The sequence below is a fragment of the Pestalotiopsis fici genome (genome assembly GCF_000516985.1).
Source record: "Pestalotiopsis fici W106-1 unplaced genomic scaffold PFICI_Scf_3, whole genome shotgun sequence".
NCBI classification, from domain to species: Eukaryota; Fungi; Ascomycota; class Sordariomycetes; order Amphisphaeriales; family Sporocadaceae; genus Pestalotiopsis; species Pestalotiopsis fici.
Genome location: NW_006917093.1, coordinates 704,658 through 720,784, shown reverse-complemented (window position 1 = coordinate 720,784; position 16,127 = coordinate 704,658). Strand labels below are relative to the sequence as shown.

The 16,127-nt window shown below is 50.3% G+C and overlaps 8 protein-coding genes across 8 annotated transcripts; 3 read left to right on the top strand and 5 right to left on the bottom strand.

Moving 5' to 3' along the window:
- Positions 1 to 134: 134 nt before the first annotated feature.
- PFICI_04425 (uncharacterized protein) lies at positions 135 to 1,310 on the top strand (the record flags this gene model as incomplete). Its single annotated transcript, XM_007833006.1, has 1 exon — positions 135 to 1,310. The coding sequence occupies one exon, from the start codon at positions 135 to 137 to the stop codon at positions 1,308 to 1,310; it is 1,176 nt and encodes a 391-aa protein (XP_007831197.1).
- Positions 1,311 to 1,523: 213 nt separating this feature from the next.
- PFICI_04424 (uncharacterized protein) lies at positions 1,524 to 3,575 on the bottom strand (the record flags this gene model as incomplete). The annotated part of the gene is made up of 9 exons (XM_007833005.1): positions 1,524 to 2,195; positions 2,246 to 2,589; positions 2,644 to 2,764; positions 2,824 to 2,858; positions 2,912 to 3,102; positions 3,157 to 3,232; positions 3,285 to 3,333; positions 3,396 to 3,416; positions 3,480 to 3,575. 9 exons carry the CDS (start codon positions 3,573 to 3,575, stop codon positions 1,524 to 1,526), a joined length of 1,605 nt encoding a protein of 534 aa, XP_007831196.1.
- A 1,014-nt stretch (positions 3,576 to 4,589) lies between these two features.
- PFICI_04423 (uncharacterized protein) lies at positions 4,590 to 6,337 on the top strand (the record flags this gene model as incomplete). The annotated part of the gene is made up of 8 exons (XM_007833004.1): positions 4,590 to 4,649; positions 4,705 to 4,849; positions 4,902 to 5,052; positions 5,102 to 5,283; positions 5,339 to 5,445; positions 5,502 to 5,612; positions 5,678 to 6,082; positions 6,155 to 6,337. The coding sequence occupies 8 exons, from the start codon at positions 4,590 to 4,592 to the stop codon at positions 6,335 to 6,337; spliced, it is 1,344 nt and encodes a 447-aa protein (XP_007831195.1).
- A 547-nt stretch (positions 6,338 to 6,884) lies between these two features.
- Positions 6,885 to 8,987, bottom strand: PFICI_04422 (uncharacterized protein; the record flags this gene model as incomplete). Its single annotated transcript, XM_007833003.1, has 1 exon — positions 6,885 to 8,987. The coding sequence occupies one exon, from the start codon at positions 8,985 to 8,987 to the stop codon at positions 6,885 to 6,887; it is 2,103 nt and encodes a 700-aa protein (XP_007831194.1).
- A 1,204-nt stretch (positions 8,988 to 10,191) lies between these two features.
- On the bottom strand, positions 10,192 to 10,796 carry PFICI_04421 (Myosin regulatory light chain cdc4; the record flags this gene model as incomplete). The annotated part of the gene is made up of 2 exons (XM_007833002.1): positions 10,192 to 10,454; positions 10,619 to 10,796. The coding sequence occupies 2 exons, from the start codon at positions 10,794 to 10,796 to the stop codon at positions 10,192 to 10,194; spliced, it is 441 nt and encodes a 146-aa protein (XP_007831193.1).
- Positions 10,797 to 11,984: 1,188 nt separating this feature from the next.
- PFICI_04420 (uncharacterized protein) lies at positions 11,985 to 13,007 on the bottom strand (the record flags this gene model as incomplete). Its single annotated transcript, XM_007833001.1, has 2 exons — positions 11,985 to 12,873; positions 12,940 to 13,007. The coding sequence occupies 2 exons, from the start codon at positions 13,005 to 13,007 to the stop codon at positions 11,985 to 11,987; spliced, it is 957 nt and encodes a 318-aa protein (XP_007831192.1).
- A 418-nt stretch (positions 13,008 to 13,425) lies between these two features.
- Positions 13,426 to 13,949, top strand: PFICI_04419 (uncharacterized protein; the record flags this gene model as incomplete). The annotated part of the gene is made up of 2 exons (XM_007833000.1): positions 13,426 to 13,519; positions 13,573 to 13,949. 2 exons carry the CDS (start codon positions 13,426 to 13,428, stop codon positions 13,947 to 13,949), a joined length of 471 nt encoding a protein of 156 aa, XP_007831191.1.
- Positions 13,950 to 14,558: 609 nt separating this feature from the next.
- Positions 14,559 to 15,746, bottom strand: PFICI_04418 (uncharacterized protein; the record flags this gene model as incomplete). The annotated part of the gene is made up of 1 exon (XM_007832999.1): positions 14,559 to 15,746. One exon carries the CDS (start codon positions 15,744 to 15,746, stop codon positions 14,559 to 14,561), a length of 1,188 nt encoding a protein of 395 aa, XP_007831190.1.
- Positions 15,747 to 16,127: the final 381 nt, after the last annotated feature.

The window sequence follows — 16,127 nt, the reverse complement described above, 5'->3', positions numbered from 1 at the left end:
GCTTCTACAGGTCATCATTATTAAAGTAAGACTTGCCCTTTTCCGCGTGATTGGTTTTCTTTGGATTTTTCCCATCATATCAAACTTTGTCCGTGTCTCGAGATACTGCCGCGAGTACGAGTCTCTGTTTCATCATGAACGACGGGAATCACGAGGCCAAAGTGTTGCCGCCTCTACCTCTCCCCGCGGGGGTATCGGAGGCTTACATTGACTGTACGTCGTCCTGCGGTCTCAACTTTCACGTTTTGCAGGCCGGAGACCCCACAAAGCCCTTGGTCCTCTTTTGCCACGGGTATCCAGAGCTGGCCTTTTCATGGCGCAAAGTCTTGCCCGAGGTCGCCAAGGGCGGCTACTATTGCGTCGCCATGGACCAGCGAGGGTACGGCCGAACCACGGGCTGGCCAAACAGCAAATACCACGACGTTGATCTCAATGACTATGTCTTGACCAACCTCGTGAGGGATCTGGTTTGCCTCGTCTACGGCCTCGGATACACCGAGGTGCACAGCATCATCGGCCACGATTTCGGCGCCGTGAGCTCGGCCATGGCTGCGCTGATGCGTCCTGATGTTTTCAAATCGACAGTTCAACTCAGTCACCCTCATCATGCACCGCCAGTCCCTAGTCTCGGAAACGAACCTCCAAAGAAAAAGGTTGATATCCAAGCCGAGCTGGCCAAGCTCGATCCGCCGCGCAAGCATTACAAGTGGTACAACTCAAATCCCAGCGCAGCAGATGACTGGAACAATCCACCCCAAGGGCTGGAAAAGTATCTACGAGGTTACTTCCACCTCAAGTCGGCGGATTGGGACAAGAATGATCCTCACCCGCTCAGCAAGTGGGGAGCCAAAGACCTCGAAGTGATGCCAGAGTACTATATCATGCAAAAAGATCACACACTGCCAGCCTCGATTGCGGAGAACATGGAGGGCGAGGACTATTCCAAGACGGAGAAATGGCTTTCCGAGGCGGACTTGCGCGTCTATTGTGACGAATGGAGGCGAACCGGCTTTCAAGGAGCACTCAACTGGTACCGAGCGCAGACTGCATCAACGCCACAATCCGCAAAAGACATGCTTCTTTATGCAGGACGGCGTATCGAGGTTCCATGCACATTCATTAGTGGTAAGCAAGACTGGGGCAATTACCAGCAGCCCGGGGCATTTGAGGGTTACAAAGACCCAAAAACTGTAAAGACGGGGTGCTACAGAGGCTCCGTGTTGATTGATAGAGCTGGTCATTGGGTTCAGCAGGAACAGCCAGAAAAAGTCGTACAGGCAATTGGTGACTTTCTCAAGACGTTGCAATAGTGCACATTTGACAGTCAGAGTAATACTAAGATTCTTTCTATTGGTTATCAAGGCTAAAGCTAGAATGCATCTCCGACAATGACAGGCAGGATACTCGTTGCACTAGGAGGCTTGATCCTTTTACTATCATGGGAGACTCGAGAAGTATCGAAGATTGACTGTATTCGTCTGTATGGCCGCCTTGATCTTTGGACCAACATCGACCAACTTTGTTTACTGAACCGCATCAGTGGTCTCTCCGGAACCACGAGCTTCCAAGGTTTGCTGAATACGCTGACTTGGAAGCCATTGTTCAGCGGGAATGATCCACCACGAGATCAGTGCCAAGATTGTTGTCGCGCCCATGATGACTGGAGCATAGTTGAACGTGTCCGCTGCGACCGGCCAGGCGTACGGCGAGAATAAGACAGCCACGACCCAAGCGTTCCAGACCACTGCAATTGCTTGAAATGGTTTGCTGAGCCTGCCAAGGCTCCAAGCCGGCTTGGGAAACGTTTTTGGCGTGAGAAGGAGGCGTCCAAGACAAATGAGGCCATATGCTGCTGCAGATGGCACACCGGCGGCGGAAACCAAAGACGTGAATGCTACAGAGGACGGCAGAATTGTGCATGTTATGACGGATGCCACCCCCCAAACCACAAGGACTGCATTTCGAGGCTGCCCGTCAACGACCTTGGAAACCCAACTAGACCAGGGTAAAACACCATCACGGGCGACGGCAAAGACTAGACGAGACGCTGCAAGGACAGCGATGGCGGTATTGAACCAAAGTGCTGCAATGCAGATAATGTTCATGAAAATGTGGCCGCCATCTCCTAGAATAGCGGCATAAAGTGGCACAAACGGTTGCGGTGAGCCAAAGGAGAAGAACGTGTCGGCATCAGGCTGAAAAGGTCAGATGGATCGACAAGCAGGGGAACGGGGAATGTCCATACCACACAGAACAAGAAGAGAATGACTACGATGAATCCGCCAATACCACTGACAATTGTGCTCCAAAAGATACCGCGAGCTGCTGTTACTGCTGCGTTCTTTGTTTCTTCCGCCACGTGTCCAGAAGCATCAAACCCAATTAGGATTCCAGCAGTGGCCAAGAATGAGAGACACCAATTCCAGGCATCGGGGGCACCAGTTCCATTGTATGTAGTCAAAAAGGCATCATGGGCCGATCTGAACCCAATAGTCCGGCTAGTAGCCACCGGCAGCCAAATCATGTTCAAGAGAAAGTCGAGAACAACGAAAGAGGTCGACAGGTAGAATATCCATTTGAAATATCGTGCTAGAATGGTCAGCTAGAATACAAGCAATATCTGCTGCTAAACGTGATACTTACGAGGTAGTAGATTCCATATAGCGGCCAAAGCCAGCATGACTTCGGTCAAGATCCATTGGACAGCACGAAACTTGACATCGGTCGTGTCCGTGGGGAAATCTATGTCAAAAACAACAATTTCCTAGCAAATTTTGTGTGAGATTTAGTCTTGGCAATGGCTCAACACGTGTGTACACTTACCGATAGCATATAGTTGACGGCGCCCTGAGTATTACCTATAGCAGATGGTTAGTAGATACAAAGTATGAAGGTTGCTTATAGCACTCACTCGCGCAGAATGTCGTCCATGCTGTTGTGCTCCACCATGCGACGACAAAACCAAACAGTCTGCCGTATCGAGGTCCGCCAGCCTCGGCAGCCCAGAGGTAGATGGATCCAGCCAGCGGAAGAGACGAGCATATTTCGGCTATGACGGCAGCGGTTATGAATGTGAATACACATGTGATAATGAAACTCGTCCTGTATTGGCGGTCAGTGGTGCACAAGTGAGAGAGGTTTGTCAAGTTGTAGTACCAGTAGGCTAGATTACCGCCAGCCGCTATTCCGGTTGCGAAAGTGACTCGAACACCACCGATAAAATAGAGGGCAGCTATACCGTCTCGTTAGTCCATCATCCAAGATTAGAGTAAAAGACGGCGTACCAAAGGTGGTTGCAAAGTTGTGAAACAGATTAAACGATCGGTGCAGGACCTGAGGCAGAAATTTATTAGGACGACCGACTAGCAAGTTTTACACATATGGTGACTGCTTACAGGTTTATAGCCTAGATTTTCCTATCGCGACATGAGTATGATACACTTAAGAAAAAAAAAAGCATTACATTGTCGTAAACTTACCAGGATTTTGGCATCTTGAGTGTTGCCAGTGGGCTCGACTGAGCTTTCCAGCGGCGTTTTGTCGGTGGAATCCTCAACCACTCCATGTTGAACCATTGTGGCAGAGGTCACGCGGCTGATTTCCGGATGCCGCTGTGTCGACGAGCCTCGTTGCCCGGCTGATATCAGTGCCGTTGTTTCGTTTGGACGTTTGTGGACCATTTGAATCTGACTCGTCAGGGAAACATCAGCCAAGAAAAGAAAGAAAGAGAGAGAGGCGGTCGGTGTGGTGATTAAGTAGGTCGGCAGCAGCAGCAGCAGGCAAGTAGGGTCGCAAGAACCTGTGCGACCATACAATACCTTCTAGGTTACCTAAGGTAGACTAGACTTAGGCCTTGTATGTCCCCCGTGGTCGGCGGGCTGGAGGGCTAAAACCTCTTAGCCGCATCCAGTAAGCCTCAAACCAGCACGTCATGGTGCCCAGGTCATTGTTAATTCCAGTCCAGCAAATAAATCCCACATCAGATGATTGGTGGGGTCTGATCATAAACGCACAACGTCGGTTGGATTTCTGGGACTTTTAACCTTTATCTTGCACACAAGTTGGACTATATTATTACAAAGTTTGAGTATGCGGCAACGAAGATGGAAATAAAATCCGGCGAAAAGTCCCTCGGTCGTAATATACCTTCCCTACCTTGATGCTGCCTTTGCAAATATGATGCATCACCTTGTTGGAGACTCGATATCAGGCGAGTGGACTCAATACTATACTGCCATCGAGGGAGCCAATCAGACTCTGGGTCACTATACCCCCTGGGAAATACAGGAAAAGCTCCCCCCTGGCATTAAAAATATGGATCTCTCTCGCAGTCTAGCTGAAAGAATACAATCATCCGAAGCATTATCGATGGCGCAACTCACGAACCGAGGGGGTTCTGGCCTCGGTGTTGCGGACCATTTTCCCACACATCATGGGCAAGTAGTATGGATGGTCTTTGCTCAAGTAAGACCTAACCCCTAGTATAACTTTGCCCGCACTCGCGATGCTCTCGTCAGTCTAGCAATACTTTGGCCCGTCGAACCTTGAAGTCTGGAGATCAAGGAGGGAAAAGATATAGAAATTATATCATGGCGTTTGGGCCTTGTGCTGCACTGGCGTTGTTTGCTCTTGTAGCTTGCTGCATAGCTGTAAGTCGTCTGCCATGTGTAAAATGTCTTGCTGACTTAAGACTTCATCACTCAGAGTTTCATCCGCGCATACCTCTCGCCATTATCTTCGATTCCGACTGCGACCTTTTGGGCACCCCATTCCCGCTTGCTATGGGCCTTTCCAACCGAGTTTCGAGGGCTCATTACAGTCAATCTACCCAAGCTACATGAAAAACTTGGTGCGGTAAAAAGTAAACCATAACAAGTGTAAGATGTGCTAATATTTTCCAGGCCCCTTGGTTCGCATCGGCCCAAATGAAGTCTCCTTTTATTCGGTAGACATGTACGATGCCGTTCACAAGGTTGGAAGCAAGTTCAAAAAAGACCCGCGAGTCTATGGCGAGTTTGTTCAGGGAGGCAATCCAGCTCTATTCTCCATCACGTAAGCAAAAATCCCATCTAGATCTAAAGCTCAGGCTGATTGATACTAGCGACCCAACGGAACATTCAAAGCGAAGAAGACTCATGGGTCAACTCTTTAATCGAAGTCAAATGCACAAGCTCGAAGGCCTCATGATGCATCATATCAATGCCTTTGTGCAGCTCCTAGCGACCACGAGTCACAAAACCAACCTAACACCTGCGTGCCGTGCCCTGGAAGCTGATATCATTTGTATGCAATTGTGGTTATTTGCCCGTCTCAATGTTCCTACTAATGAATAAAGCAGCCGACTTTTCATTTGGTCACCCTATTGGGGCCATCGATGCGTACTCTCGAGGAGCCGAGCTTGCAATGGTAGCCAAAAACGATGAAAAGGCTACTTGGATGCCCTTGGTGCGTAGCTCGAATCAATTATATATAATGATTCCACAACTTATATTTATCCACAGTTGACAAGCTTTCCTACTTTTTGCGAAACGTGGGAGCGGCTTGAAGCACTCGTGTTCTCAATAACAGGCTACCGGACAATATATAGCGAGGCCATGACTGCTTTTCATGAGGTATGTCCTCTCCATCTCCTGGCTTTCTTTCTTCGCCAGAGTATACTAAATTTGTCAACGTATAGTGGGCAGAGAAAAGTTGGCGCAGTACTCTCTCCGGGGGCGCAAACAACAAGAAGCCACTCTCTCTACATCCTAATCTCGTCCAAACCATGGTCGATTCAGGGCTGCCCCCGCTGACCGCATTGTCCGAGGCGACCGAGAACCTGGGTCCCGGCACAGACACGACTTCGGCATCGCTGGCGCATATACTCTGGGCCTTGGCACACAATCTGAGCTACCAGGACGATCTCTTTGCCGACCTGGCCGCCGTGTCCTTTTCCACCGACATGACGACCTTGGAGGCCACACCCAGGCTGCGGGCCTGCGTCAAGGAAGGCATCCGGTGGACTGGTGCCGCCGCCGCCATGCTTCCCCGTATCGTACCGGAAGGCGGAGCTGATCTATTTGGCCACTTTCTCCCGGCAGGCGTAAGTACATTCATTCCCGCCAGCCTTCCTTACTTCCCATTCAGCCTTGAGTGCTAATACCAACCGACTCAGACTGTAGTCAGCTCGTCACCAATATGGTATCTCCACGATTCGGTAGCCTTTCCAGACCCGAAAAAGTATGACCCTTACCGCTGGCTCACATCAGATGGTCGCGAAATCAAAAATGACTTGTTACGCGACAAGTTTTACCTGCCTTTCTCCAAAGGTGCCAATGTTTGCATGGGCGCACAGTAAGCCTTTTTATCATACTAATTGCGGACCTCGCGCGTGAACTAACACAGTCTCATGATCCAGCTTTGCATATCTAGAATTGTACTTGTCGGTATCACAGGTAATTCGCAATTTCCGTCTTCATGTCCATCCATCGCTCCAGTCCCAGCTATATTGGGAGGAGCAAGGACAATCAGGTCAAGGTTACTTTCGGCGCGTTCATTTGCCCAGTCGAAGAGAGTGGGTAGCAGCTGTGCCTACCGAAAAATTGTTAGTTGTGCTTGAACCAAGAGCGTGAGCGTTGACTACCTACCTCTAAAGAGACCGTTAGTTCCGCCGTCATGGCCTAGAAGCTCAAAAAGGGGGATGGGAGGGGGGAATGGACAAAGATATTGACACACGACTAATACTGTGGCAGTGCCTGCTTGTGTGTGACGATTAGAGCAAAAGACTAAAGAAACAGCAGTCTATTCGGACAAGTCACGGCTGCCTGGTAACACATATGCCCCATGAATCCTTTTGTTTTTTATTAGGTGAAGAGGTAGTGCACTGTATGTACCAATAGCTACATCTAAGCTCCAACACCCATCTCCCGGTAAAAGGCCTCGCTATTTGGCTGGCGTCCCAGGAACTGTTCCAAAGTAGTCATCTCGTCTTGACTACCACCACGCTCCAATACAGTGTGGCGGTATCTACGGCCCTCCTTGTTGTCCATGGGGTTCTTTTCAAAGTGGCTGTAGAACATGTCGGAACTATATACTAGAGAGGAAAGATAACCATAGTAGCCAGCATCGTAGCCACCAATCAAATGTCCAAAGGTAGCCTGGCCGTGGCCCCAGGTGCTAGTCTCCCCGTCGGGACCATCTAGACCAGCAATTTCGCTTCGAAGATCATTGTACAATTTGCTGAGCTCCATCTTTTCAAGATCCTCATGACTGGCTGGTGAGTGGACAGTCATGTCAAAAATGCCAAAGTGAAGCTGTCTCAGGTTGGATAGGGCATCATTGACATGCTTTGTAGAGATTTGCTTCTCAATCAGATCATCAGGAATGGGCTCTCCCGTCTTGTAATGTTTCGACAAGGCTTTGATCTGGCTTGGAGTCCAGCACCAGTTCTCAAGCATTTGCGAAGGTGCTTCCACGAAATCCCGAACTGTATTCGTTCCATGGAATCGGCTGTATTTGCAGCGTCCAGCCAAGTCGTGAATACCATGGCCGAGCTCATGGAAGAGCGTGACTACTTCATTATGCTTGAGCAATGAAGGCTTCTTCTCCGTTGGCTTGGAAAAGTTGCACACAAGAGCAGTTGCGGGGTATCGCCTCGAGCCATCAGCCTTGAGGTAGCCTGGCTGGAGGTTGAAGTTTGCTGCATGGCCATACTTGCCAGGACGAGGATGGAGATCCAGGTACAGGTAACCGACAAAGGAGTCGCCCTCAAGGCTGTCGTCCCACACGGAAAATATGATGACATCCTCATGCCACGCAATGTCTTCTGCCTTGTTGGTAGGAGATAGTCTTGCCCGCTCCTCCTTGTCTAGTTCAATAAAGACAAGACCAAAGATTTCTTCGAAAATCTGTAGCATGCCTCGAATCGTGGAGGAAAGAGGAAAGTACTCGGCAATCTTGGTCTCGTCAATGCTGTACTCCTCCTCGACCATCAAGCGGTCGTAGAAGCGGTGGTCCCAGAGGTAGTATTTACCGTCTGGCTTGATGCCTCTAGACTCTTCGTCCTTCTTCTTGAGTTGCAAAAGGTGCTCCTTCTCCTTGACACCGCCGGCGGCCAATCGTTTGCGCAGGTCGGAGAGGAATGTGTTTACAGTGGCTGGTTCCTTGGCCATCTTGTCTTCGATGCGGAGGGCGGCATGGTTGGGATAGCCCAGCATACGCGCAGCCTCATCTCTAAGCAGAATCGCCTCCCTGAATAGCGGGATGTTGTCGGGGATCTTGTTCTCATTGGCGATAAAGATCTTCCTTCTGGTCTCTGGGTTCTTTGCAAACTTGAGCGCTGGAAATAGATCCGGGTATTTGAAGGTCAATCTGATCTTGCCCTCATTTTCATCCTTGCCCTTGGCCAATCCCTCAAGCACATCGTCTGGTACACCATCCAGCTCTTCCTTGGTGAACCAAAGTCCCTCGTCCTCCTCGTTTAGGTTCTTTTGGAATTGTATGCCAATTTGACTTAGACGAGTCTTGATCTCTTTGAAGCGGTCTCTCTGAGGGCCCTTGGGAAGGCCGAGGCCATTCTTGATGTAATTCTTGCGCTCCTTGTCAAGTAGTCGCAGGCTTTCCGAGTCTAGGTCGGCTTCGTGTTCCTTTTGGCGCTTGGCAATAGAGTCCACGAGCTGAAAGATGTCCTCTCTCATGTTGCATTCAATTCCAAACTCGTCCATGATCTTCTCGGCCTCGGATGATGCATTACGAAGCTCGGCGTCGCCCGAGACATACTGATAGAAGCCAAGAATGTGGGCAGACAAGCCCGCGTGGTCCTCGTCCTCGGCAATGGGCTTGAGAACCTTGGTGAACGAGGCTTGGTCGACGGGGACATCGGCGGCGAGCTTGTCCAAAAGGGAGCGTGTCGAGTCGCAAAGGGCTTTGGCATCGCTGACGATGGACTCCTTGGTGCCAGTGAATGTCGGCGGAGCTTGCGGCGGGTTCTTGTATTTGTCGGGAGCCATGGTAGCAGATATTATGGTCCTTGTCTGGTGAATAGAAGTTCGCAAGGGGGCAGCAGAAATGAGCGACCTCGGACGTAGGTGGTTGAGGTAGGAGGAGAGACGAGGAAGGGCGCGAGTGGAAGCCAGGGTGATGGCGAGGAGGAGTACGAAGGAGGGGATGAGAATAAAGACGAACAAGAGGGATCTCTTGCTTCTTGTACTGTGTATAATTGAGGAAGCCACGTTACTCAAGAATGGAGAGGTTGGCACTTTCGTTTTACGTTTGGTTTCGGTCTTTGTTGCTTGGTCTGGAAAGATTCAATAGTAGCTGAATGGGTTACGTAGACGATAGCTGCAAGGTGCTGCAAGGGAGACACTGCAAGGACCTTTGGCGGGGCAGCACTCAAAGCCAGCCGCGGGGTGCAGTGAACTGAATGGACAGGGCGTTGGCTAGGTGTGAGCCGGGCGCCTAGGTGCGGCAAACAAGTCGGGTGTGGACGCCACTACCCTGACCCTGATTGAATGTTTGGTCTTTTTGGGAGGGATGGATTAGACGGGGCCGGCGAAACGCGGGGTAAATGTAAAAAGTACCACCATTTGAACATGTACAGTACAAAGATGGACGATATATGCCGACATACCTAGTGAGGAATGGCCAACCCAACAATGCATCATATGAAATGTTGCCCGTGTACATGGTATATTCCGTAGTGCGGAGGCGGGCATAGTGTAGAGCTTCCCAACCTGATCGTCTTTACCCACATCCTTGCTAGGTCAAGGTGAATACTACCTATAGCTGATGGTGAGGCTTTCGGTGGACCCAAGGCATCATCTTGGCATTAAAGCAAGGCCGGTAATGCCGGTATTTGTCTCTGTTTCTGTTGATGTGGTCGTAGCCGTAGTCTTACACTGTTTACGTATAAACATTTAAGACCAACACTGTATTCAGCAGGACAGGGCCGTCAACTGCATTTGCCGAAAATTGGCAACCAAAAATCATTTGAGCCTAATCTGTCCAACAAGAAAGAGCCTCATTACTTGGTATATTCATCTAGGAGTAGAGCCAATCCACGGCTACCCAAGGTCATACAAGTGTCCCATCAATCAATACATAAACGCCGTGCCGTATCATGCAAATTCCTCGTCGCATCGCGTCGCCATGATGATTATCATGGTCCGTGTCGTCGCCTACAAACAGATGACCCCTTCTTTACACCTCGTCCATCTAGTTAGCCAAGATGGTTCGGACAAGCTCAGTGTAGTTGACCTGTCCGGAACTCGTGTCGACTGCCTTGAGAAGCTCGTCCACCTCCTCGTCCGTCATCTTCTCGCCGAGATTCGTCAAGATGTACTTGAGCTGTCCGACTCCAATGAAGCCCGTCATGTCCTTGTCGAAAACTTGGAATCCTCGGCAGTACTCGTCAGGCTCGCCCGGGTCGCGGAAACCGCCAGGTCGGTTCAGTACGCGCTGGAATGTCTCAAAGTCGACTATATTGGCAGCATACGTTAGTCAGTGTCGGTTGAGTTGAGTTTGCTCTCAACCTCCTCCAAGCATGGGCTCGGGCTTGTTCATGGTGAGTGCTAGCCGCTCTATCCATTGCCAGTCTCAAGAAGATGATGCGCCGCATGTAAACAAAGGGCAGTCAACTCACATTCGCCACCGACATTCTTCTCCAGGTCCCTAATTTCTGCCAATGTCGGGTTCTGTCCACATGCGCGCAGGAGGTCTCCTAAGCTATCCAGAGTGACGCGGCCATTGCCTCGCTTGTCAAACAGAGAGAAAGCCTCCTTGTAGTTGGTAGAAGCCTGAGATTCGTAATTAGCGGCCATTGTTGATTGGCTTTCGAGATGCCCGCAGATTGCGATGATAGTGGGAGAATTATGCGCAGGAAGGGAATCAAGTTATAGAAGGCAGCAAGTGCTCGAGAAATGGGTATGGTTGTTGCTGGGCGAATGCGCCTTGATGGTGTTGGTCGAATGCAAGAGATGAATTGTTGATGCGAAGTCGGGGGCTGGGCATGAGTTGACTTTGGAGAAACAAAACTTTGGGGATTGAGTTGTTGCAGTTTCGGCCGCTGCAAGTCAGCCAGCCAACCAAACCAACCAAACCATCAGTCAGCCCGATTTGGCGCAGGCAACACATCGCATCAGGTAAAGTTTGCTGCCGGCCTGCCACTGGCCGGGCTGGTTGCTGGTTGCAACATTACTTTTGAGTGCTGCCGATGCGCTAAAACAAGGATCCTGCCAGCACTTGCTTTTGGGGCTGTTGCTCCCTTGTTTTTCCTTTCCTCTCGGCTTCTGAGGGGTAAAATTGTACCACGCACGCATGCAACTCGCGGGGATCTCTCCTTTTTTTGTTTACAGCATTGGCAGTAAACCAATAACGTAGGGCGAAATCGAGGCAAACAGCAAAAGACTCACCATTATGGCGGTATGTGGTCGATAGTATTTGAATGAGGTTCGAAAACAGGTGGATCAAAGAGCAGCGGTGATGTTTTTCGGAGGAGAAATGTTGCTGAAACAGTTGATGAAAGGAGTTGGGCAGCTGGACTGTGTGTCTTTCCCCTATTATTAGTATTATTTAGGGAGCCAGACTGTTGAACGAACACATTGACAGGGACCAATTTCACCAGGCGCTTGGTCTGTGCCTTGATCGCGGCCCAGCTCGCGTGGTGGGGAAGCCCATTGTCAGGGCAACGTGCCTGGAAACAGACACAAAGCAGGACGAGGGTCAAACTTCATGGTTTGAGTGGCTTTAATAGAGGATAAACTATGTAGTCATCCATCGCCTTGTTGCTGGGATTCCTTGCCTTTGAATCGGTGCATTAATGGCTAAAATGCTATCTGACGTTGTTCCGGTAATGCACAAAAGAGAAGGGGGTTTGACCATCTTCCACGACTTTATTCCGCCAAGTCTGAGAAGCTGCATTCAGATAAATAGCTGCATGGTGTTCTCAAGTGCAATTCAATCGCTGATGGATCGTCTAATAGTTTCTTTTCAAGGGTAGCAAAGTTTCCTCACCTCCGCCTAGCCATTAGGATATAAGTCCCCCAATCCGACACAACGTCGGCCTCTTTCCACTTGTCTCCCATGGCCTTCCACTCTGGCACCGCGTCAATCATGTGATCCCACATGATATCGACGACATCTCCCTCTCCTCCTTCGGCCCTGCTCCTACTCTCCGGGTAGGCCTCCTTCCAACCTGTAAAGCAGCTAAATGTTCGGGTATACGCCTCGACTTCGCCGAGCTTCATCTTCTTGGTCTGCCAGGCGATCCGCTCCTCCTGGCCCTTTTGTCCCGGCTCGTGCTCCAGCCTCTCCACGCCCTCCCAGTCGCTCTCTGGCGGTGTTACGCTCCGCAGCAAGTTTCGGAGTATATTCCTCCCCGGCTGCTCCCAGTATTTGCCCATGCCCTCGACGCCGGGCGCCACCTCGCCGAATCCGTACACAAAGTGCTCCATGATGGTTGTGGCCTCTTCGTAACCAAGCAAAATGTTGTCCTTGTAGCCCCAAAAGGCCATGGTGCCTCCTGACTTAACCACACGCGCTAGATTAGGCCATACCTTGGTGTAATCAAACCAGTGAGCCGCCTGGCCGGCGACTGCCATGTCCAAGGACGAGTCGGGAACAAAGTCGAGATCCTCGGCAGAGCCATGCTTGAATTCAATCTTGGGGTCTTTGGTCATGTCCTTGGCTTGATTCACCATGCCCGCGGAAGGGTCAATCGCCAAGGTGGACTTGAAGTGCGGGCTCAACTCGCGCGAGATGAGCCCATGGCCGCATCCCAAGTCGAGCAGCTTACCTGAAGGCGTAGGCAACTTGTGATAGGCGAGTAAAGTCTTGTAGAGGACCGGTGGGTATGATGGCCTAAAGGCCGCATAGGATTTGGCTGAGAACGAGGTACGACTGTCAGCTCTTGTTAGTGCAAAACCCGGTATGGACGAGATGTTCCCTCGAATAAATGTGTGTTACTTGCGCAAAAGCCGACATGGTGCTACAGTTTTGTAATGGATGATTCGGATATTCAAGGTTTTAAGCATAATGTACAAATGAGACTTTTTACTACCAAAAAGAGTGACACTGCTGACTCTAGAGGTAGGTGGTAAGACGGCCGGTCGTCCGAAACTGTGCCGAGGAGATACATTGCCTATCACGGGTAGGCAGGTCCCTGAAAATCGCCTACTATTTGCACGCAGCCCCCACATGACATGACGCCAGACACGACGGGCAACTCACTCACATGCATGGCACTACATAATCAAATGTGGACAGGACATACCCGCAGAGTGAATGACAAATAACGGGAATAGGTTGCATCCATACAACATATTGCGTGATGATAGTCTTGGCAATTTCTCAGGGACAACAACTACTACATATATAAATCACATTTCATCAATACGTCTGAATACTTCTGTGCATTATCCATAATCTGCTGCTGCAAACATATAACTCAACATGTCGACCGAGGCTACTGTCCGCGCCTTCTTTTCATCGCCCAACTTTGCCGTCGTGGGTGCCAGTACCAACCCAGCCAAGTTTGGCCACAAGAGTAAGTTTAGTGAACTTGCGACCTTGACAATACACCTTTGCTCACCTTTCAAGTCTTTGCCTGGTATACCCAGCACTCCATTGCAGCTGTTCCCATCAACCCGGGCAGTGCCAGCATCGACGTGGGCTCACAATCGTACGCAACCAAGCCGTCTCTCTCGGCCCTGCCGAATCCCAAGGAGACGTCAGTGTCCATTATTACGCCTCCCTTTGCTACCCTCAAGGTTCTCAAGGAGGCCAAGGAACTTGGTATCCCAGCTGTCTGGCTGCAACCTGGTACCTTTGACGATGAAGTGCTAAAGTATGCTCGAGCCACGGGTGACGACGGATATGGAGGTCATGTTATTGCGGGAGATGGCGGCCGAGGATCCGAGGGATGGTGTGTTCTCGTCGATGGGGAGAGGGGACTCAAGGCTGCTGGCAAGCTGTAGTACCTATTTGCAGAATATGTTCATGACTCGGTGCGAAGACTTGATAAGATTGAAATTATAAATGTTCTTTTCTTGCTCGTTTATCGTCCCTTTTCGCCATGACCCGCGGATGAGCGCTGTCGAGTTTATTGAATCATAATAACAAAGTTTGACAAGTCATATCTGCTTGTACACTCGCAATCAAATTGATCAAGTTACAAAGAAACGACAAAAAATATAATATCTTCGCAAAAAGCAAAAGTGAATTGACTTTTGCTCACAACCCAAAGAAATGTCGAAAAAGACAAAAATGTGGAGAAGCTGGGAATCGAACCCAGAACCTTTTCCATGCTTTTATCGCATGCTAAGGAAACGTCATACCACTAGACCACATCCCCGGAGGTTAGAATCATCATGATTTGATGATTGGATGCTGAATTTGAAGTTAACAATGTCCATGTCGTACTTGTGTATGTTGCAAGACAGAAAATCCCTCATCCTGATACTATGAGACGGGGTTTGGATTAAGCGGGACCAGCCGCGCTAGGGTTTCGGCCCATCTGGGCTCTAGTGGTATTATGCAGTGCATCAAGTATCAAAATCCATGCTTATATGCAACATCTATGCCATTCAAGCAAACCCGCTCCATGTAGAACCAACGCTGTGCACATCTCCAAAATGAATTCGGGTCCCGTTCCCGAAATTATTGTTCGATATGGTGTTGTGATTCTGCGGCGCTGAAAGAGCCTGACTGAGAACATTCTCAGCAAGTATACCACTATCTGACGGGTCGTACCGGCCCAGCACGGCCTTCGTAACTGCTGCTGCCGTGATAGCAGCAAAATCCTGCCAGCGCTTGTTCTTGTGGCTGTCAGCGTAGTCACAGATACCCTTGATGACGATGCACGGGACCTCTTCCCACGCGCCGGCAGCTTCCATTTCAAATGCAATAAGCTGATGTTGTTTAGCGAGCGCATCGCGGTGGGCGCCAGACTTCATGACTGCATCACCCGACCCAATGCGTCCGACGAAGATGGCTGGAGCCTGCGCCTGCTCGGGTGCCATATCTCGCTTCTTGTCCAAACGCGCCCGCACCACCAGATGATCCTCTTTGCAACCTAGCTCTGCGCAGCAGCTTTGAATCGCTTCAGGGCAGGGGCCCTCGCCGCACAGATTGCATTCCTTGTAATGTCGGTGTACATATGTCGGCGCGAAGAGCTTGTCTTCGGCAGAGCCCGGGTAGAGATAGTCAGCCTGCCGTCCATCACGGACGGCGGCGGCCTGTATATCCTTTAGATGCCCGGAGGCTTTTCCTCGCAAACGCCCGCGCCCGAGCTCCGTCTCAAAGACAGCGACTAGATTATGGATTGCGCGACCCGGCTTACGGGAACCATCTTCGATCGTGTCTTTGGTTTTGAACTCGGTTGGGTATTGCCGGCCAAAGTCGTACTGGACGATGCGTTTGCTGATTACGACGTCTCCTAAAATAACCTCGCTCGTCCCAGCACCTGGAACGCCCCCGCATATGCCCACGAGGAACACAAGCTCCAGCCTGCTGTAGCTCGAGCGAAAGCTGGCCGCCGCTCCAGCCGCCGATGCCTTACCCATACCAGGGAGTAGTACTAGCACGACATCGTGCTTCCCGATGGTACCCGTCGTGTACTGGTTGGGGTCCCCCGGCGCCTTCCCATAGGGATCGCCGTCTTCGTCCCAGAATCGATCGAAGAGAAGGGACACGGCATCGAACTCAAGACTCAAGGCGCAGAGGATACCGACACGAAAGTCCTCGCGACAGGCGGGTTGTTTTTCGCCAGCCATGATGTGGAATGAGGACTTGTGGTGTGCCTGAAATGGTCACTGACAAGGCTGTTGAACTTCAGAGGCATCATTTCTGGCCCCCCCGGCTCGATAACGTAATCCACGTCATGCATAGGTACCCAAAGAACTCCTACTTTACGGCTGAACTACGGAAAATAAATTATGTGTTTACGAAAATCAATCTAGACTATATCGTCGGGACCTACCTTGATAATGAAATTAATTGCAGAGCGTTGTGATTATAATCCTTGTGTATACTTTCCTTATTTTCGAAACTGATTGCACACGCAACACTTTGCCAAGAACGGTAGCGGTTAGCAGGCGACAAAAACAATAGTTCCCACAAGCTAGAAACGAAGTCCTAAGTACCTTGGTTGCCTG